A 21,703-nucleotide genomic window follows, 5' to 3' on the forward strand; every position below is an offset into this window, starting at 1 on the left:
GTGGCCGGGCGGCGGCGGGGGCCGGCGGCGGCGTGGCCGGGCGCCCCACTCGCGGCGGCGATGTGACCCGGGCGGCGGCGGCGGCGGGGGGAAGCGGCGCGGTCCCGGCCCCGTGGTCCCGGCCCCGTCTCCGCGGCCCCGGCCCGTCCTGCCCCCGGCTCCGCCGACGTACCCCCATGCCCGCTCACGGCCGCCCGCCGGTAGCGGCTGAAGCCTGCGGGGGGGCCCGGGGAGGCGATGGCTGCGGATCTGGTGGTGCTGCTCTGCCTGGCCGCCACCGCGGCCGCCGTGGAAGGTGAGGCGGGAGCGGGACGGGGGGGGGGCGGTGGGATGGTGAACGGCAGGTCCCCGCGGCACGCGTGGGCTGGCAGCGCCGCCCGCGGCGTCTGCGACCGGGGACCGGCCGGGGAAGCGGCTCCCCCAGGGGCTGCAGACCGGCAGGGCACGGGCGCCCGTCCGCTTCGGGGAGCGCGGAGCCGGTTGCGCCGGCTCTCCTCCGGTACCGGCCCGCGGGCGGTGCTGGCAGCCTGGGGCTCGCCCACGGGCCGTGGGTGGCCGCGGGAAGGGGCGGGGGGGGGGCGGTGTTCCAGCTCTCGGGGACGGCTCTGGGGAACCTTTCCCGGTCTTCCTGGGGGCTCCTCTGGGTGTCCCCCCCCTCGGCTAGGGCCCTGCTCGCGGTCGCCGTGGGGGACACTCCTAGGGTCCCCTCTGGGTCGGTCCCCTCCCGGGATGGTGGTGGGGGGCACCCTCAGGGTCCCTTCCCCAGCAAAACCCTGCCGGGGGTAGCGCTGGGGGACACCTCCAGGGTCCCCTCCCCGGGGTGGTGGTGGGGGACCTCCTCAGGGTCCCCTCCCCAGCAAAACCCTGCCGGGGGACACCTCCAGGGTCCCCTCCCCGGCGTGGTGGTGGAGGACACCTCCAAGGTCCCTTCTGGGTCCCCTCTCTGGTGGAGCACTGCCTGGGTGTCGATAGGGGACACCTCCAGGGTCCCCTACCCAGTCGGGCTCTTTGCGGAGGACTCCCTCTGGCCATCCTCCTCCTCCCGTGGGAGCTCAGGAGAGCTTTGAGGAAGAGGAGGATAGAAGCGTGGGCGGGGGGGTGGTGGTGGTGGTGGTGGGGTGTCTCCTTCCTTTGGATTGGACTGGACCAGGAGATGCTCAGTGGGGCCACGGGGCAGATGCATGGCCGTCCCTTCAGCGAGGTTCCTGCCCTTGGCATGAAGTCTTTTCCCCATCACCCGCCCTGTCGTGGGGCTCACTGGGCACCGGGATGGTGGGCCTGGCAGGAGAGCCAGGTCACCCTAGGCTCTCTGGCTGGCACGGCTTTCGGAAGCATTGCTGATATTATTTATTTATTTATTTTCCTTTTTTTAAATTTATTTTATTTATTTATTTATTTTTAATTTTTATTTTTATTTATTTTTTCCCGGTACAAAAAGGGCTTGTGGCCGGGGTTGCCCATCGCCCGAGGTGGGGACGTGGTGCTGGTTGGCAGCAGGGGACGACGTGGTGGCGGAGAGACGATGCATCGTCTGGGGGTCTGGTGGGCGAAGGGAGCCCCCGGCCGGCGTGGGGCTTGGCACGGGGTGGTGGTGGGGGGGGAGGTTGGGGGGTGTGTGTGTTGGATTTAGCTGATTTGAGCACGGTTGCAGCTGAACTGGAAGCTGGCTGGAGACCGGTGGCTCATCTCCGGGTGGCGCGGAGCCACTTTGGGAGCCGAAATGCTGCCGTGACGGGTCTGGGATGGGGTTGGGAGCGGAGTTGGCTGTGGTTCGTGGTGGGCAGGCCACTTTGCGGCGACAGCGGCGGCTGCTTTCCCCCGGCTTTTGGCTGACCCAGCTGTTTGGTTTTTTTTTTTTTTTCTTATATCTCTGGCTTTCTCCCCCCCCGCACCCCCCTCCCCCTCCTCCCTCCCTGCCGTTGCATCTCCGTAGAAACACCTTGAGATGGCAAGGCGGGTGCCTTGCCGAGGCGTGATGGGAACGGGCGCGTTTGCCGGCTGGAGAAGCCGCCCGTGAGACCCCCAGACCCGTCAGCAGCGCTTCGCTCAGCCGGCGTCTGCGGCCTCGCCTCTGAAATCGTGGCCGGATGGGAAACCTCCGCTTGCTCCCGGTCGGAGAGCCCTCCTGGGTTGTCGCCTCCCTGTGTCACGACGGGATCTTCCCCAGCTTGCCCCGAGCCACCCCCGGGGGCGGGGGGGGGGGGCACGTGGTGGGCTGGCAGGGCCAGCATCCCTGCCCGGGACCGAACCTGTTGAAGAGCGGTGTCGTTTCTACTCTGCTGAGGCAATTGCTTGGATAGTCAAGTAGTATCCTGGGAGAGATCTCGGATTTGAGGGGAAAATTTTGGAGGGGGGAATTTCTGAGGCAGAGCAAATTGACCCTGATTTGGAGTTGAGGCGACAATCTCCTGGCGTGGCCCTATATAGAGAGAACACCTTTTTTACGGAGCTTATTTAAAATCTTATGGATCCTCCTGGAGCGAGGGTTGAATTCGGCAGATTAAAACGTGGGTTTTCTCCAACCGAGCTGAAGCATCTCCTAGAGCCCGACCCAGTCCGGGGTCTGCCTTTTCCCCTGGAGCAGTTTTGCCGGCAGCCACGGCTGGAGCCCGGCTCTGCCAGGGGCGGCAGAAGCAGCTGGGAGAGGGATGGCTCCCTGCATCCCAAATCAGCACTGGAGACAAAAAGTCTTTTTTTTTTTTTTTTTTTTTTCCTCGATGGCCAGAGGAGGGAGGGAGGGAGGTCTGGGGGTCTGGACCCTGTTGGAGGGGGAGGAGGGATGTAGCCGGGGTCGGGGCCGGGGCCGGGGGGCTGCCTGCAAACATCTCTCTTTATCCTCCATAAAACCTTGCTAACTCATTGCCTGCAGCACGCGAGCCTGGAGGCAGAAGAGTGGCTTATCCGAGTTTTCTTATGGTTCCTCCATTTTTACCAAATCCTGTGGCTTAGCTGACTCTTTTCTGACGGACACCTGGATATTTATAGCCATTTTTAAAATATTTTTTTTTTTTTTTGGTGGCCTGTGAAGAGGAAGAGGGCCATGAGAAGATGACGGGAACCAGACGCTCCGTCTCTCCCACACCCTGCAATCGCTCAGGAGCCGCTCGCGTGCTCTCTCTCTCCTGTCGGCTGAACCAAATATAATCCCATTTAGCATACAGAGAGGGTGGCAACGGGCTGATGTATGTTTTAACTCGGGAGCTGTTGGAGTTTGGGGTGTCGGGAGGTCGGATGGGGCTTGATGTCCCTTTTGGCGTGGCTCTCCCACCTTACATTACATTCTCTGCCTACCCCCTTCCCTAGCCGTCACCTCCCTGCCTCGCGCCTGCTCTTTTTAAAAAAAAAAAAAATAAAAAATACAGTTTTTTTTTCTTTCCGTGCTTGTGGCATCACGATAAGCAAAGCACAGGGAAGGGAGGTGGAAAGCCCTGCTCGGGGCTCGGCTTCATTTGGCTTTGCCTGGCCTTTGGAACCGCAGCCCGGGAGAAGAGCGCGGGGATGGGGGTTTGGTTGGAGAGCAGCACCCCTGGCTCCCGCTCCGTGTGTGCCGCCCGCCCCGGGAGCCCTCTTTCCTCCCGTTTTGGCTCGGGATGCTCACATCTGTTGCAGGCATCCTTCGGGCTTCCTCCGCTTCGCCCCGGCGCCGGAGAGGTGCCTGTGCTGGGAGCTGGCGGTGGTCACCAAGCCGCCCTTCCCACCACCATCACCACCACCTGGGCTTCCACCTTTGGCCCGGCTGCTTCGCCCCGAGCGGAGCGGTTTTTCAAGGAGAAGCTCGAAATAAGTCTTCCAAGAGAGAACTTGCAAGCGCTGGTATCCTGCACGGTGATTTGCGTGTGTTAGCATCCAGCCATCCCTTTCCTTTCACTTTTTTTTGCACAAACTAGCTGGGGAAAAAAAACCAAACCCCTAAGGGGAAAAAAAACCCCCTTATTCTTGGCACAATGAGTGAGCCCAGATCTTGTCAGCCTGAAGGGAAAGCGTTTTGTCAAGTCATGGAAAAGGGGCTGGTGACTGCAGATGCCTGTGTTGCCTTTATTTTTTTATTTATTTATTTAATTTTTTTTTTTTGACTAATTGCTGGTATCACTGACTCATTATGCCTTGCTCAGTCTTCCTCCTCTCTTCCCGTTTCCCTCGTGCTTCGGGCTCGGAGGTGGAGGTGAAGGAAAGGCAATGTCTCCGAAGGTCCTGCTTGGCCCCAAGCTGACCTCGGGGGCTTATGCCACGCAGTGCTGGAAAACCCGAAAAGGGAGATTTTTGTCCCTGGGATGCATAAATACAGCTCAGCTCATGGAGGTGGCTGTGGCGTGGCTGTCCCTGAATTGGTGGCCATCCGTCTCGAGCCCATCTCGTGAGCGACTTCACCTGCGTCTGAATTTCATGTTGGTCTCCTTCCTTGTGGTCCTGATTTTATTTTTTTTTTGTCGTGATTAAAGCTTTGGATTTCACTTTCCCTGAACGTAGCACAGCCGAAAGTTGAATAACTTGCAGTGCTCTGGTGGCTCGGCTCTGGAAGCCTATTAGAGATGGAAAGGAGCACCGGCAGTGATGGAGAGATCAGAAAAGCGGTCCTCAAAATGGGAAGCCTGCCCGTTGGGCTGCCGTTATTAGTTATTTATTTGACGCTGAAGATGGTCTTGGAGCAGTTAATGCAATATAAGGGCCCTGAAGGAGCTCTGGGAAAGGCAGGCGTGGAGAAGAGGTGGGGTCTGTGATAAATATATTTATTTTTCTGCTCACCATTATCTGCATGGGAATCGGGTCTCCCGTTACGGAAATGGGAGCCCTGGTGCTGCCATGTGTTTAGTGGCCCCGTCTGCTGGAGGGGGGGGTTTGCAAGGTGGCATCTTGCCCCATCCCGGGTGCAGCTCTTGACACAGCAGGACAGGGTAAAAAAAAAACCTTCCCCTGGCCTTAAAAATTCAGAAGAAAATATCGATGTTTGATGATGAAGTCACCCGAGTGTGTTCGTCTGGCTCTGGATCCAGGCCGCGGTGCTGAATAATAGATGCTTCTGGCAGAGATGGGTTCTGCACGCTGGAGAAATCCTCGGATTTGGTGAAAAGGGGAAAACGGTACCTTGGGCGAGAGGTGACTCGATGCTAATCAGGTCAGCAGAGCCTTGGAGACGCTGGGGCCGCAGGATGAGGCTGATGGAGGAGATGCTCGGAGCGAAGGCTGAGGCTCGCAGGGTGCTGCGTTGCTCCGTCTGAGATCCAGCCAGCTTGGGGAGGCTTTTTTTTTTTATTTTTGCCTCTCCCAGCTGTGGGTACAAGCTCATCGTATCCTGGCACGGAAATGGCTTCATGTGGGAGCCCCGAAACTTGTATGGCATTTCCCGAAGGGTGCTGCGGCGCTCCGTTCCCTCTGGAATAAGGACAGGCAGTCATTAAACAGCACAGCGATGCTGAGTGTAAATAGTTGGGGCTTGGGGGGTGGGGAGGGCGTTCTCCCCAAAACATTCCTTAGGATTCGAAAGTGCTTTCCAACTTGACCTTGTTCTCTTTCTGCCAACGTGGGATCTCTCCAGCGAGCATCGCGCGCGTGAAGGCGGCGGTGGTGTTTGTTGGGAAGCCGGGGCGCGCGTCCCTTGCGGAGGTCGCTGGACCCGGCACGATGGAAGCGGTGCGGAATAACCCGCACGGTGGGAATTTTGGGTCCCCGGGGGGTGATGGAGAGCACCTTGCGAAGCGGCGCCGGGTGGTGGGAATGGCGAGTGAGTGTGAATCCGGAAGAAATTCAGGTGCATCGTGGTCCAAGCGGGAATGTAGGGTGCTTCCCACCAGCCGAGCCCCTGGCATTGCTTCCCCTCCCTCCGGGAGCGGGAAGGGATGCAGCCATGTCAGAGCAGCATCAGGAGGGAGCCGGGACCTTGGGTGGCCACGGGACACCAAGTTGGTTATTGCACAGTCCAGCTTTTAGGGGCTAAAAAGGCGGTCTTTCCAAAAGCGAGCTGTTCGGAGGGAGCGGGCACGGGGCTGATGGAGATGCCACCCAGCAGCAGGTAGAGGCACCACAGCCCTTTTCTTGGGAACGATGAAAGCAAATTCTTTCCAGATAAGTGTCAGACGTGGATGGGCTCCCTCTTGCACCATAAATACGGTCCCTCCCAGCCACAGCTGATTTTTTTTTTTGGTCACCATCCATTTTCCATAAAGTCCCATCATGAAAAATGGTGAGAAAAAAAAAAAAAAACACCAAAAGACCAAACACGTGACGTGTGTTTGTAGGAGCTAAAGGGTCTGTGCTCTTATTTATTTATTTCTCATAACTTTTGAATTATTAAAGGACGTTCAGCGGAGATTAACTTTCCCTGCTCAATATTTATTATTGTTTCATTTCCCTGGAAGTTTGGAGCTGTGAGAACCGTGATAAATGGACTGAAAGGTTCTGTAGTTTCTCTGTAGCTAATCTAAATATCCCCCTATCCTTCGCTGAAAAGCTAATTTGTAATTTCCTATGGTAATGCCGTTTAGTGAATTATAATGATACACGGGGGTCTGCTTTTCCTCCTGGTTCTCTGCTGCTACCATCGGAAAAGGGTGTGAGACCTGGAAACTGGCCATTAGTCCCCTACATTTTTTTCGGTCTAATAACAAAAATCCAGAAAGCGTGTGGACCATATGGTCTGTTTTCTCTCGTCTGGGCTGGGAAAGCGTCCGCCTTCCCCCCGTTTCCCCCCCTCCTTGACCCCCTCCCTACCAAGTTGGGTTCCTGCAGGAGGGTCGGGAGCGGTGGCCGATGCCACCACCCATCCGGGTTTGCATCCCCGGCGATGGGCATAAAATCCCTGCTTCTGGAAACCTCTCCCGCCACCCCAATTATAAACAAGTGTTATCAGTCTTTTGAATAATTGAAGAGGCTTGCTGTTGAATATTTAATTACAATAATATTTGGTTAGCGGGGGTTGTTGGGCTCCTTTTGTGCAATTGAGAATTGCTGCAAGAAAACAACCTGTTAAAAGAGAATGTTGTTGTCTATGATCATTGATTTTTCTTTTTTTCTTTCTTTTTTTTTTTTTTTTAAGCTAATCAGTTACTCAGTTGAAATTGGTTAATTAGCTCAGCTCCATTAAGACTCTTTGGCATTTAAACTTGATGTTTCTAAATAATTATAGTTTTGCCTGCTAAGCCCACAACCCAGGGTGACCTAATTACGATTAAAGCGTACGCGCTTTGGTCTGGCTTTAATAAGTTCCTGCTGGGAGCCCCGCAGTGAAAAATCACAGAGGCGACAGTTCAAAGGGGAAGGGGCTCTGCGCCCAGCCCCACCCGAGGAAGACGACTTCCCTTCGGCCTCACCTCTTCCAACCTAAACCTGGTTTGGGGTGGGATGCTCCCAGTGGGAGGGGAGGACCCCGAGAGCAGCCGGTCCTCCTTGCAGCCCCCAGAGCATCCCCAGGGTCGACATCTCCTCCCTGTCTACTTTTGGGGCCGGTGGAAGGCGATGGCAAGCCTGGAAGAGGAGAGGGTTAGGAGCAGTTATTTTAGTTAATGAGTGTTAATTTGCTTGTTTTCTCTTCTAAGTTGTTCCCCTTAATAAGCATGTGGAGTCCTTTCAAGGTCTTTGCAGATGAGGGGCAGAAAAAATTACAGTACTGTTTATCTTGTTTTTTTTTCTTTTTTTTACAATATTAAGTTTATTTTATTTTATTTTAATTTGGAAATAGCCATGCCAAGTAATTAGGGATTAGCAAAGCCTCAGGTATGGGCTCGTTAGCGTAGTGAGAAACGCGTTTAATATCTGGGGAGGCATCCAGTCGGTGTTACTGGTGTTTGAAGCTTTGATTTATTACGCAGTGACTAAAAGCAAGAGGCTATGGAAATCCTGGTTTCTCCCATCCCGGATGGAGGCTTCATCATGACTTTAAACCGTTGTTCAATGATATTTTCTCCCCAAAAGTCCATCTCACACCCTGCCCGCCCCTCCGACGCGCCGGTATCCCGCGTGCCACATCCCAGCAGCAACCGGGCGCCGAGGTTTGGATTACTCGGACCCAACTGCCATCTTCCTCGGATTGCTTTGAACGTGGCTGGGTTTTGGTGTCTTTTCCTGCCTGTATATTTATTTTTTGGAGGGGAAGGGCAGCTTGGGTCACTGCCCCGGTGTTTGGCAGCGCTGGATGCTCTCCTCTCCACTCCATCTCCTGAGGAGCCTCTCCGGTCCTGCAAAGCGCAAGACCTGTGGCGTGTCCACCTCTTTGCCACCTTTTTTCCTATTTTCTTCCTGTTTTCAGGGCAAAGCATGGAGACACTTTTTTTTTTTTTTTTTTTTTTTTGCCTGGCCCTGCATGCAGGGCAGGTCGCCATCCGGGCATGACTCCGGGTGGGGGGGATGCTTCTTGAGTCCCCAAAACCTGGCTAAAACCTCTGCCGTGGGTGGAGGGATGGAGCAGGGAACGACAACGATGGAAGTTTTTATGTTTTTTTTTTTTTAATCCTTTTTTTTTTCCACAATCGGAGGCCGGGGACGGGCCTTTGATTACTGGGGGCCTCCACGTGCTTCAGCCGCTTCCTTAGCCGCGGGGTCGGAGCCGACTCATTATCATCCTCGCTGGGGTCCTGTTGGTACAAGGATAATTGCTTTTTGCTCAAAAGACATTAAATCAGGGCGGAAGAGGCGAAGGGGTGTGAATTACATCTTCCCCGGGAAAAGCAGGAACCCAAGCAGAAAAGCTGAAAAGGGGAATGCCGTCCTCGGGAGGCAGGAGGAGAAGGGGGGTGGCCACGGGGGTGTGCTCCGGTCCCGCTGGGCAGCCCACTGGCCGTGGGCAACTGGGAGGGGGTAGCCTGATGTGCTAGGGGGGTGAAGAAGTAGCTGGGGGCTGGCCTTGGAAGATGGCTGGGCACTTTAATTGTAGGTTTTTTTTCACCCAACGCTTGTACCTTCTTATTTCATAGAATCATAGAAGGGTTTGGGTTGGAAGGGACCTTGAAGACCACCCAGATCCAACCATGGATCAGGACAGGGACACTTCCCACTAGACCGGGTTGCTCGAAGTCCCATCTGGGCTTGAACACGTCCAGGGGTGGGAGGTTCTCTGGGCAACCTGGGCCAGGGTCTCACCACCCTCAGAGTAGAGAATTTCTTCGTAATATCTCATCTAAATCTCCCCTCTTCCACTTTGAAGCTGTTACCCCTCATCCTATCCCTACATGCCCTTGTAAAAAGTCTCTCCCCAGCTTTCCTGGAGCCCCTTTAGGAACTGGAAGGGGCTCTAAGGTCTCCCTGGAGCCTTCTCTTCTCCAGGCTGAACCGCCCCCAACTCTCTCAGCCTGTCCTCACAGCAGAGGGGCTCCAGCCCTTGGAACACATCTGTGGCCTCCTTTGGCTCCACTCCAACAGGTCCATGTCCTTCTGATGCTGGTGGCCCCGGAGTTGGATCTAGTACTCCAGATGGAGTCTCACCACAATGGAAGAGAGGGGCAGAATCACTTCCCTCAACCTGCTGGCCACAAGTGCCCAAGGAATGAGATTTCCAAGTGCCCAAGGAGTGAGATGGACACGTAGGGACAGAGAGGGAGTGGGTTGTTCTCAGAGGCCTCTGCGAGGCATCAGCTCTGCTTTTCGTTTGAAACAAATGTTTTTGAAAAGAACAAAATTTGGCTTTTCAAGGTTACTGGTGTACTGCCAGAAGTGCTGCTTACAAGGTTTGTGACTAGTTCAGGACCTTTTGCCTGGTGTAGGGTACCCACGGTGCCGGCGAGGTTGCTCCATAGGTGTTCTTTGCCCACGGTGGTGGAGATGCCCTCGCCACGTGCCCGCTCCATCCCTGTGCTTCTGCCGTATTTATTTTTTAAGCAGCGATGTCGGATCTCTGCATCCTTCATCAAGTGCTGGGAATTATGACCTGCCTGTGGGGTGATCCTGAGAGACCCAGAGCTGCTCCCCAGCCCGTGGGGCTTGCCTGAAGCTGTCCAGAAGCTGGGCGAACCCCCTGAAGATGCGTGGCCTTTGCTGTTTGTGCTTTATCCCTCACGATGAAATTGCTGGTGGGGATCCAAGTCATTTGAGCTTGTCAGGCGCTGGACAAGAGGCACCGTGAGGTCACGCGTAACGACGTCACTGGGACCAGATACGAAGCTGTAAAGTGGTGATTTCTGGTATAATAAAACTTTGAAGGATCGGCTCCACACTGTGTTTCCTGGGGAGGGATGTGCGGCTCCTTGAGCCACGTGCATCGCACCAGGTGACCTTACTCTTTTCTCCATTCCACTGAACAAGCATCAACTGCGGAGGAATTAAAGGCACCGATTCCTTGTCCTTTGGACCCATCTTGGGTAGGGCCCCCCCCACTTCCTCCTCCCTGAGCTCTGGCGATGCCCCCCCCGACCCACGGATGCCGAAGCCGACCTCGGGGAGGAGAGGAGGTGGATGCAGGCTGGCGAGGAGCTGCTCGCCTTCGGTGTACCTTTCCTAAAAATGGGCTTTTATTATCCCTCCTCGTGCCGTGTGCGTGCGTTATCAGGGAAATGACTGGCAGCGCTGCACGCACGCGGGAGTCTGCTGGGCTGAAAGGCTTGCTCGGAAGCCTGCCGGGGGCTGTAAAGAGACGCTCATTAACTTCAATAGGCCTTGGCCGAGGCGCGGAGAAAATGGGCTGCTTTGAGAAAGAAGCTGCTTAGAGCACCCTCTGGCTCTGCCTTTGTGTCCCAGCGCTGGGCTTCGTTCGCCGGGGCCGACCAGGGACAGGGAAAACCCTACTTTCACACGGTCTGGTCCTTAAGTCGTGGAAAAAAATGGTCCTTAACGGCCAGTGGGAGCCACTCGGTGGCATCCCCGGGCTCCCTGCCTTACCCTGTGTCCCAATAACCCCTGTGTCTTCTCACCCCAGATCCCACCAAACTCGGTTGCTTCCAAATACGACAGCTTGAGTCACCAGCCCAGCAGATTTTTGGGGGTTGGTTTGTGGCAAACAGCCCATTTTTATTTATTCCTTTAAAGCTTTGCAATGTTCAGGGGAAACTGGCATGTCTTTGAAGCATTCAAAGTATTCCTAATAGGTTACCTTGAAAGCTTTCTTGAGTCTTGAATGAATCGAAGTGCAAATGTTTATAATGCAACACCCACACAGGCTGGGAGAGGAATTTTATTAAGGCAGGAGAGTCAGAAAACAATAATAATAAAAAATGTTTTATGAAGTTGGCGAGAAACTTATAAACTAGGTGAAGTTTTACAGCATATGAATTTGATACAAGTTGTAAATTTGAATTCCCAGGCTGGTCCTCAGGTCTTGCTCTTTATTACCCGAAATAACATTCTCCACTTTTAATAGCTGGCTGCGGCAGAGCGGCCGTGGTTTTATCTTTCTAAATGATCTGCTGTGTGAGTCTTATAATCAAACTTTCACCTATCCTGAAGACTTCAGCCCTTTCCTTGAGCAACGCGGCGGCTGTTGCTAATTAGCAAATAGCTGCTATTTGCTTTGCGGTGGCAGGGGGGGACCTTGGAAATCCTTACCTACATCCCCTGGTCTGTGTTATTTAGATTTTTTTTTTTTATTTTATTTCTTTTTTTTTTTTTTTTTTTTTTCCAGCAGAAACCACCTTGCTGTCTGATAAGAGCTCTGTTAATACGTCAGCAAAAAGGGACTGAAAGATGCTCCTGATAAATCAGTGTATTGCACTAATAACCCGCTGCCTTTCCCGGCTCGTGGCACTGCTGGCAGGGCCCTGGGCATCCTTTTGAGATGAACGATGGGCGTTTGGGGCATTTGGGGCTCTGTTGCCGTTTTCTGAGCGAGGAGGTTTCCTTGGGGCGCGATGCCAGGACTGGCGAGATACTGCTGCCTGAGCCGACTTTGTCCCCATCCCAAGGGTGGCCACTCGAGAGTGGCATTTAATGACCCCCTGCCCACCCACTGTGTCACCGCCTCCTCCGTGCCCCTCGGCTGTCGGCAGCTGGATGTGAGGGAAGTGTATAAAAATGGTTTGTCAGCCCCCTGTCCTGTCTCTGCACGTGCTGGCAGATTATTCCTCTTCAAAAAAATACGTGATTTCTTAAGTAAAGCGTTTTAGCTAATCGCTGGATTATTCCCTTTAAAATGGGAAAGTAATTAGGGATGTTTTTTTTTAAATAGGCTTCCCACCCTTGGATCTGCTGGGATTAGTGTACGTGGGTGTGTAAATATTTAGTTTCCAAGGATTTGTTTTGTTTTTTTTTTTTTTTTTTTCTTTCCTCTTCCTTGAAGAAACAGTAACGCTAAGCGATTGAAACTTGATTGAGGCAGCAGCTCCGCTTGGACACTTTCCCCAGCCTCCAAAATATAATTGAAATTAAAGATGACCCACAAAGGAAAATGGAATTGGAGTTCTGTTGGCGCCATGCTTCGGCCCGGCTTGCAGAACGAGGGTTTCCTCTGCTTGTGTTTGAAGTTGGAAGAGAAGAGGTTTTGATGCTGGGATGTTCTGGGTGATGGAGAAATGAGTACAACCCTGAGTCAGCCACAGCTCTGGTTGAGCATGGGGTGGTGGGCTGAGAGCAGGGCTTTGAACTGCTGGCCTGAGGATTGCTTTTCATAACGCCCTTTCATATTTTCTGCTGAACTGATATTTTGGAGAGAAACAAAATTCCCATTCCGTGAAAAATCTTGGCCTTTCCAACGCACCTTTGTTCTGCGCTGGGGTGAAAAGTGCACCTCTTGGTTGGAGAGCTGGGCAGAGAGGAACCTAAAGAAGTTCAACCAGGGCAAGCGTAGGGTGCTGCACCTGGGGAGGAATAACCCCCTGCACCAGGACAGGTTGGGGGCTGACCTGCTGGAGAGCAGCTCTGAGGAGAAAGACCTGGGAGTCCTGGTGGACAACAGGATGACCATGAGCCTACAATGTGCCCTTGTGGCCAAGAAGGTCAATGGCATCCTGAGGGGCATCAAGAAGAGTGTGGCCAACAGATCAAGGGAGGTCATCCTCCCCCTCTGCTCTGCCCTGGGGAGGCCCCATCTGGAGCACTGTGTCCAGTTCTGGGCTCCCCAGTTCCAGAAGGAGAGGGAACTGCTGGAGAGGGGACAGTAGAGGGCTACAAAGATGATGAGGGGCCTGGAGCATCTCTCTGATGAGGAAAGGCTGAGGGACTTGGGTCTTTTTAGTCTGGAGAAGAGAAGGCTGAGGGGGGATCTCATCAACGCCTATAAATACTGAAAGGGTGGGTGTCAGGAGGATGGGGCCAGTCTTTTTTCAGTGGTGCCCAGGGACAGGACAAGAGGGAACGGGCACAAACTGGAACATAGGAAGTTCCACCTAAACATGAGGAGGAATTTCTTTCCTGTGAGGGTGGCAGAGCCCTGGAAGAGGCTTCCCAGAGAGGTGGTGGAGTCTCCTTCTCTGGAGACATTCAAACCCCGCCTGGACACGTTCCTGTGGGACCTGCTCTGGGTGGACCTGTTTTGGCAGGGGGTTGGTCTAGATGATCTCCAGAGGTCCCTTCCAACCCCATAGCATTCTGTAATTCTGTGAAACCTCTGGAAGAAGCCTCCTTGCTGTCCCCTGCTCAGGAAGGAACCCCATGCGATTTGCCTCCCCGAGGAGGGGGAACTGCAGGCAGGTTTGTGCCCAAGACATTTTCTCCAAAACCAAATAAAAGGAGGAGGCAGTTGGGGGACCACTTCCAAGGCTGAAGCAGGCTGGTGTCTCATCAAGGAGACCTTGTGCTTGGAGTAAAGCATGGTGGGCTTTGTTGAAACTTCCATCTCTGGGGGATTTTTGAGCTCGTTTCAGTTTGTGGAGGTCTCCCTTTAACATCCAAACAATTTAGACTTTTTGCGCCAAGGCGCTTCGATGTTTGGATTCAAAACCCTGTCTTGTTTTGAAACTCGTTGCAGTGTTTGCTATGTGTTTGCAAAGCTGGGAAGGCGAGTGGAAAGAAGCTGAAATCAGATGCGAAATATGTAGTTAGATGCAAAAACGGTTTTAACGGAGTGATCTGGCGGAGCTACAGATTAAAGGAACGGTTGAAACCAGTTATTCCCACAGCTCTCCTAGAGATCTGCATCCCTTGAGACCCCCAGAGCTGCTCCTACGGCCAACAGATATCCTCGCCAAGCCGTGGGAGGCCAGAACTTGCATTCCCCATCCATCTAACGAATAAATCCCAAGCCCTAGTTGAGGCATCAGAAAGCCACCAGAGGAAGACCTGTCTCAGAAGAAAACCTGCACAGCCCCAAGGTTTGGAGGTCGGAATTGATGCAGTCCTGAGTGATGTGCTCTGGGCAACCCTGCTTTAGCAGGGGAGTTGGACCGGATGATCTCTAGAGGTCCCTTCCAACTCTGACAATTCCCTGATTCCGTAATTGGGGTTTTTTTGGCCATCCCCGGTGTGCCGCGTGGCTTTGGTCCCCAACCCGCTGCTGAGAGATACTTATAAGCTACTTCTCGGGCTGTTGGTGCTTGAAATGCTCGTGCACCCGTTGTTTCTCTTTCTGGCAGGGGGTATTTACTGTGGGCATCAACCCGGGGCTGCCCCTCGGGTGCCTCTGTCTTTCTTTCAAAGGTTGCTGTTGTGCCGTTCAGCTGTAATTGGCAACTTTTGGACTTTTTGGTTGCTTGCCTGTGTGCTGGAAAGCCTTCAGAGGTTCTTCAGGAGGCAGAGGGACACTGCAGATCTAGATTTTATATATGTATTTTTTTTTGCTTGTTGTTGTTATTATGATTATTATTATATATTATTATAATTAAAACATATTTTTAGCAGCTGAAATTCGAGCCCGTCTGGGTATTTATACAGCAAGATGTTTTGGATGAGGAATAGGCCAAGACAGTCACGTGGTTGGGGGCCAACGTGAAACAAAAGAATCCATTTATTATCCAGGCAGGAAATTTGTTCTTCGGGATGTTGTAGCTGCAGACATAATGATTTCATTTCCTCCGGTTCACCCAGATTAATGGCTTGTGCTCTTTTGTTTGTGTGCCTGTGTTATTTCTGCAACGCGGCTTCACACCCCCTCCCACCCCCCCACCCCCCCGCCCCACCACCAGTGTGTGTGAACACGTGTGCAAGTGCCCTGGGCCAGGGGAAGGGGACATGGGGTCTCCAGGTTGGGCTGCGACAGGCTGGTTGGGTTTTTTGGGGGGGGTGGGATGCTGGGAGAGCTGAGCCGAGGCTGTGGGACCATCTGGGGTGTCCTTCCCGGCAATGACGAATGTCCTGGTGCACATGCATCTCCGGGGGTCTTCTCCTCCTGCATCTCCGGGGGTTTCCTCCTCCTGCCGTGATCACCAGGGGTACTGAGATGCTTTTTCCTGTGAAGTTGTGATGAGATTGGGGGAGATCATAGAATCATAGAATGGTTCGGGTTGGAAGGGACCTTAAAGATCATCCAGTTCCAACCCCTCTGCTCTGGGCACCTTTCGCTAGACCACCTGGTCTGAGGTTGCTCAAAGCCTCATCCAGCCTGGCCTCGAATGAGATGGAGAGACAAATGGGAGTGGTGACCTTATGGAAGGCATGCGAGAAGCATGTCTTCTCCTTGGGCAGCGCTCAAGGGTGTAGGTAGTTGTTGTCTTTGGTGGGAAGCCTTGTACCTTTGCACCCTCCCAAATATTGTGTCAGGAAACAGCCCCTTTTCCTAGGGAGCCGTGCTGATGCGCAGGGATGCAGGCATCAGCCGACTGGTGATGAGTGAGCAGCTCCTTCCTTCACGCTAGGCAGGTCCAACCCCTCATGGGGCTGCAGGCCATCTGGAAGCTGGTGGCACTTACGCTCCCTCCTCGACAAAAACAACAGACCCGTCTTTGTGGACACTACAAGATTAGCGTCAGCTTTAATTGCTCCCTTTCTTGCTCTCTGAGTGTTTGGCTTTTGAAAACGATGTGACAGGCAAATGATGCCTTTGTGTTGCTGTTGCCTGAATGGTCCTCATGGGGTTTTGGCACAGAGCTTTTAATTTACTGTGTGAAGCGCGACCGTGGTCTTCTGTTCTGGATTAATCTGGAGTAACCTTGTGGAGTTGGAAGCAGCCGTCTGTGATAAGGACTTGAACGTTGTGCTGCCTAGGATCCAGGCTGGAGAAGGTTTGGTGACCGTCTTGCTGCCCTTGTGTCTGGCTTTTCCTCCTTCCCTCCCTTAGGTGTTTAAATTTAGGGAGGAGAAGGAGTTTCTGCCACCCCTTCTGGAGGAGTTTTCCTTGCAGGGATGTACCTTGCTGAAAGACGACCCTCTTGGCCATCAAGGTGCATCTGCCCTCGTTCCTGCCATCTTCCATCTTCTGGGTGCTTGCGTGCAACGATTCCATCTTGCACATGTGTTACACCTTCTTGCTTTTGTTTTCCTGAGCTTTCGCGCCATGAGGGGTATGTGGGGCTGAAGGTGGGAGCCCACCACCCAAAAGCTGCAGGAGCAGAAGGGTGGGAGCTCCTGCTACCCTGGTGAGCTGCAGGTGTTCTCTCCCCACCTGTCTGCCCTCCCAAATCGCTCTGGTGTCACCCAGGTGGCAGAGTTTGTGAGGATGTGACAGGTCCGTTGCACAGAAGATGATGAACGGTAATGAGACCCAGAGCACAATGTGCACTTAAAGTGATTTATTTCAGTAAGGAAACCACAATCAGGGAGGATGGGTCAGCGTCATCAGGAGAAGAGGTGGGTATGGAGATGAGCTTAGGGGGAACTTTATCATCCACTGACGCCGTGTTAAAAATGAGCAGAGCTGGTGTAGCGTGAAACAGAGCCGTGTTGGTCACACCAGGACCATCCCTCGCCCGTGGTGGACTCTAGGCACCTCCTGGGGGTTGGCCGGTGTCCAGGCAGGAGGTGGCTCAGGTGGACTTCTTGCTTACCTTCCTGTGAACACCCACGCTGAAGCTTTTTGGTGAGGTGTCACTCGTGTGTTAAGTCATCTCTACCCGTGCCCTGGGGAAGGAGACGGTCCTGGTGGGGAGGGGAGGAAGAACAGCCCCCGAATCTGCCTTGGCACGGCTCCCGGCGCGCAGATGGCTGGAGTCTTTTCCCAGCTTGCACCCGCGCCGGGGCTGGGGACAGGGGTGTGCTGGGCAGGCCGGCTGCCAAGCAGCTCCTCCTGCCAGCATCCTCCTCTTCCTCCTCCTCTTCCTTGCCTCCCGGGGCCGGTGGGAGCTGTGGCTGCTCAGCAGCTCCACCGACCGCTGCAGCTTGTGGGAAGAGCTCGGCGTGAGCACGGTCCTGAGCAAAATCTTGGGATTTAAGGTCGACTTAGAGCAGTGCTCATTTTTTCCACTCTTCTCCCAGAATACGGATCCTGGTGGGGGGGAGATGTGGGGGGGACGGAGGAGCTGGCGCTGCCTCTGCCTGGGCAGCCGTTTGCCCGCTGCTCCTGGCACACTTCGGGTGATGCCCCAAGAGCTTACAAAGAGGGGTCCTGACCCCCCCTTTGTGAAGAGCATCTTCCAAAGGGGTGACTGCTGGTAGCCGTTGGCACATCGGGGTTGAGCACAGCCCCGCTGGCCCGCGCAGCACCCTGTGGGAACGGGTGTTTGGAAATCTTGGCAAACACATTTTGTTATTTACTCAACGGACCAGCTGTCATGTGCATACGTACCTAAAGATGGCACAGACTGACAGTGAAATTTTCGGGAGAGGATGCGGGATAGTTACAGATCCTGGCCAGTGGCTGTTTTGTCCAAATCTGAAAGCGCGAAAAAAAAAAGAAAAGAAAAAAGAAAAGTAGGGAGAGAGAGAAGTGGTGGAGTCTCCTTCTGTGGAGACATTCAAAACCTGCCTGGACACGTTCCTGTCCGACCTGCTGTGGGTGACCCTGCTTTGGCAGTGGAGGAGATGGTCTCCAAAGGTCTCTTCCAAAACCTGTGATTCTGTGAAAAAGATAAGTCCCTGTGAAAGAGCTGGGGGAGCCGAGGGATGGGTTTGTGGGGTGTTTTGGGAGGTGGCATTTGGACATGGGGCCAGAGCAGAAAAAGCCCCAGTGGGTTCTTCTCTCCTCTGCCCTTTGCAAGGGACCTGTTGGCTTTGCCATGTCCCCTTTCCTCCCTTTTTACTCCCTTTTTTCCCGTTTCCCAACGCTGAAGCCTTATGGCGGGGAGGGCAGGGCAGGCACCGGGGCTCCCTGCCAAGGCATCCCCGGGGATGGGATGCAGGCAGAGCCTTCCCCCATCCCGGCCACGTCCCGACGGAGGCTTCCCCGTGCTGCCACAACAGCACAGATTTATTTCCCTTTGCCTCTCACGCTCCTTGCCTCATTTGCACTCGCAAGCTGACTCCATATGGTGCAAAAACCGGAGAGAAGGATGCTCGGCACGGCGGCCGGTGCCGGGAGGGGAGGCGGCGGGGGGAGCCGCTTGCTGACGAGCTTTTGCAGTTTCTTCTGTTTGAGGTTCAATATTTCCACCTCCTCTCCTCCAGGGCTGTGCTCCGGCGGCCGGGGCTGAGCTCGACACCCCCAGCAGCATCCAGAGCATCCCTGCCTGTTTCCACTCTCGCTCCCCTGCTCTCACCCCGCATCCCCGAGCCGGGGATCTTCAGGATGCATCCTCAGACCAGCGACGCTGTCGTTGGGTTCTTATTTTACACCTGAAAATAATCGGCCGGCCTCCCTGAATGCTTCGGTACGTGTTGGATGCTGCATTTAAAAAAATAAAAAATGCAGGATCGATCTGGCTGGGGTTGTGCTGTGCTGGCAAGCTCGCCCAGCGCTTGCTTGTCCAGAGCCGGAGTTTTTCTTTCCAAGTCTCTAATTTTGGGAGGGGGGGGGGGGATTCGGTTTCTGGCGCGACCGAGCAGCCTGGCTTGGGCTGTTGGCAGCCGGGGTGAAAAGGGAGGTTTTTTCCTACCCCCCTCCCCGAGTTTTGGTGTCTGGGGGAGACACCGAGCGCTCGTCTGCGTTGGGAGGAGGTGTGCGTGGACGCCGTTCCCTAACCTCGAGTCCCCCACCGTGCTCGCTCCACCGCCTGAGCCGTCTGTCATGTTGGTAGCTCCCGCAGAATCCCTTTGACATTTTAAAATAAGATCTAGTAAATAGGAGCCGGACGATGCCAAGTGCATCTCTCGTAGCGAGGGCTCTTTGACAGCACGGCTGGCATTTTAGATTTAGGGCTCTGTGAGACGCGTGTTTTTGTAGCGAGCTTGAAGCCCTTCTGGAGAACACCGTCCAAGGCAGTGACTCATCCTGGATATCTAAAGAAGTGGTGGCGTGTAGGGAAACGCAGGATAAATGTTTTGATTTTTAGCGCTTTCCTCATAGGCGGTGCTATCCTGGAATAAGGCGAAATAAATTGGGGGGGGGGGGGGGGGGGAGGAGGAGAGCTGCAGGGAAAGGGGGGGACGGGGCTGGTTCATCAATTCAGCAGAGCTTACGGCGCCCGCTCCGGCGTTGCCCCTGCGCTGGTGGCCTCGAAGGCTGGCTTAGGGTGCAGCCGTGAGACGCGTGTGAGCACGCTGCTGGGGACATCCCCTGCCATCCCACGGGAGAATGTCCTGCGCGTATCCAGGCGTGAAGACCGCCTGTCCTCCTGATTTATCCCAGCACACGTAATGGTGGATGCTATTGATATTTATGGCTGCTCTGTCTTCTCAGTTGACTAATTCTGTATTTAGAGGCTATCATTTCCAAGGGAATCCCAGTTGATTAGGGGCCCAGTTCCACTGAAGTCGTTAGGCTTCCACGGCCCTTGTCTGTGAAATCTCAAACCCTACTTTTTTTTCTTTGCCCCCTCATCCCCCCTTCCTCTTTTTGGGGTGTTCCTTGCTTTCTCATCGTACGATGAAGATCAAGCCCCCTCTTCCCAAGTGAAGAGCTCTTGGTGGAATGTCCCTCTCTTGGGTGAGCTCACTTGCTTTCCATTTGACCTGGCTGGGGGACACCATGTGCAGCCAACACTGGTACATGGCCATTGACCAAGAAGCGAGCTACAGCAAAGCAACAGAAAATACAAAATTAACTGACATGGCTCCCTTATGTTTGGTTTATCCTTGCCATCCCTTAAGGCACTGTGGTCCTGCTGGGATGTACGATGGGTTTGGGGTACTGGATCCTCCTCGCTCACTTGGTTGGTGAGATGATTGTGCAAGCCATCTGGTCTCCACCCAAGAAGTTCAGAGGTGTGAGGCTGCTGTGCCCAGCTCGTGTTGAAGCCACCCAACTGTGTGACAAGGGACAGTGTCCTCAGGCTCCCGACCTTCAGCCTTCATCTGCTTTGGCGTGTGCTCCTGGGTGGTCATAAGGTTGGGTGGTGATAAGGTTGGATGGTGAAGAGCAGATGATTGCCCTTCCCCAACCTGAGCAATCCCTCATTCAACCCAGACCTTCTCACACCACTTAGCTGGACCTCGAGTTGGAGGGTTTTCCTTGTCCTGGGCAGCTTCAGGAGCTTTTGGAGGGTAGGGTTTCTGGGAAAGCCTCTGCCCATCCCTGGGTGGCTGCGTTGCTGTTCCACAGCTTCTGGAGGATGAACTGAGTAACTGCCAAGCTTGACATATGGTGATTTTCAGGGCAGGCTGCGGCGTTCGGTGATGTTTGCTGGCATCCCAGCCTCGAGAAAGCGAAGATGAGGATTTAAATGCATAGTGACATTGTTCTGGAAAATGTTCTCCTGAAAAGACAACCTTGTCATCTTACAGCCCTGGATCGCTCCTCCGGTGGGGATGCGGTGGAGGAGCTGGGCTCATGGGGTGGCGGGGGTCTGCCTTGGTGGGCCAGAGCGTGGATTAAAGTGTTCTCTCAGCCCTTGGTGCTGCTGACTTTGAGTTGCTGAATGCATCTGCATCCATCTGTAAATACTTATGTACGGACCGTGATCCATGTGTATAGTACATGCGGATTTCGTATACCCGCAGCCCTGAGGAGAAGGACTTGGGGGTGTTGGTGAATGAGAAGCTCAACATGAGCCGGCAATGTGCACTGGCAGCCCAGAAAGCCAACCCCATCCTGGGCTGCATCAAGAGAAGTGTGGCCAGCAGGTCACAAGAGGTGATTCTACCCCTCTACTCTGCGCTCGTGAGACCCCACCTGGAATACTGTGTCCAGCTCTGGAGTCCTCAACACAGGAAGGACATGGACCTGTTGGAACGGGTCCAGCGGAGGGCCACGAAGATGATCAGAGGGCTGGAGCACCTCCCCTATGAAGACAGGCTGAGAGAGCTGGGGTTGTTCAGCCTGGAGAAGAGAAGGCTCCGGGGAGACCTCAGAGCAGCCTTCCAATATCTGAAGGGAGCCTACAGGAGAGCCGGAGAGGGACTCTTTGTCAGGGAGTGTAGTGACAGGACAAGGGGTAATGGTTTTAAATTGGAAGAGGGGAGATTTAGATTAGATATTAGGAGGAAATTCTTTACTGTGAGGGTGGTGAAGCACTGGAACAGGTTGCCCAGGGAAGTTGTGGCTGCCCCATCCCTGGAAGTGTTCAAGGCCAGGCTGGATGGGGCTTTGAGCAACCTGCTCTAGTGGAGGTGTCCCTGCCCATGACAGGGGGGTTGGAACTCGATGATCTTTAAGGTCCCTTCCAACTCTAACCATTCTATGATTCTATGCAAGTATGTTGTTGGCGACTGACTTTGTCCCTACGGGAGCAAATGATCTCCTTATATTTGGAAAATATTGGCTTACCTGTAACGTCCCACCTTGAGATTTTCCCGTTGGCTCCGATGCCTGGTTTGAGCTTGGTGGGTTAAAACTTGTTCCCAGATTTTCTAAAATAGGGTTACAATTTGGAAAACAAAAGGTATGGAAAGCCCTATCTTCTCTCCCTTATCGTTGTATTTGATTTGGTCCCCTTTGTCTTCCCCCCCC

At 53.9% G+C, this 21,703-nt stretch overlaps 1 protein-coding gene across 1 annotated transcript in view; it reads left to right on the plus strand.

The window, feature by feature from the left end:
• Positions 1 to 237: 237 nt before the first annotated feature.
• EPHB1 (EPH receptor B1) overlaps positions 238 to 21,703 on the plus strand; it is a 78,629-nt gene continuing 57,163 nt past the window's right edge. Inside the window, exons 1-2 of the mRNA XM_074153613.1 lie at positions 238 to 295; positions 5,534 to 5,719. Coding sequence (XP_074009714.1) covers positions 238 to 295; positions 5,534 to 5,719 — 244 coding nt within the window. The remainder of the gene's footprint in view (positions 296 to 5,533; positions 5,720 to 21,703) is intronic.

The sequence above is a fragment of the Numenius arquata genome, chromosome 9 (assembly GCF_964106895.1).
Source record: "Numenius arquata chromosome 9, bNumArq3.hap1.1, whole genome shotgun sequence".
Classification (NCBI taxonomy): domain Eukaryota; kingdom Metazoa; phylum Chordata; class Aves; order Charadriiformes; family Scolopacidae; genus Numenius; species Numenius arquata.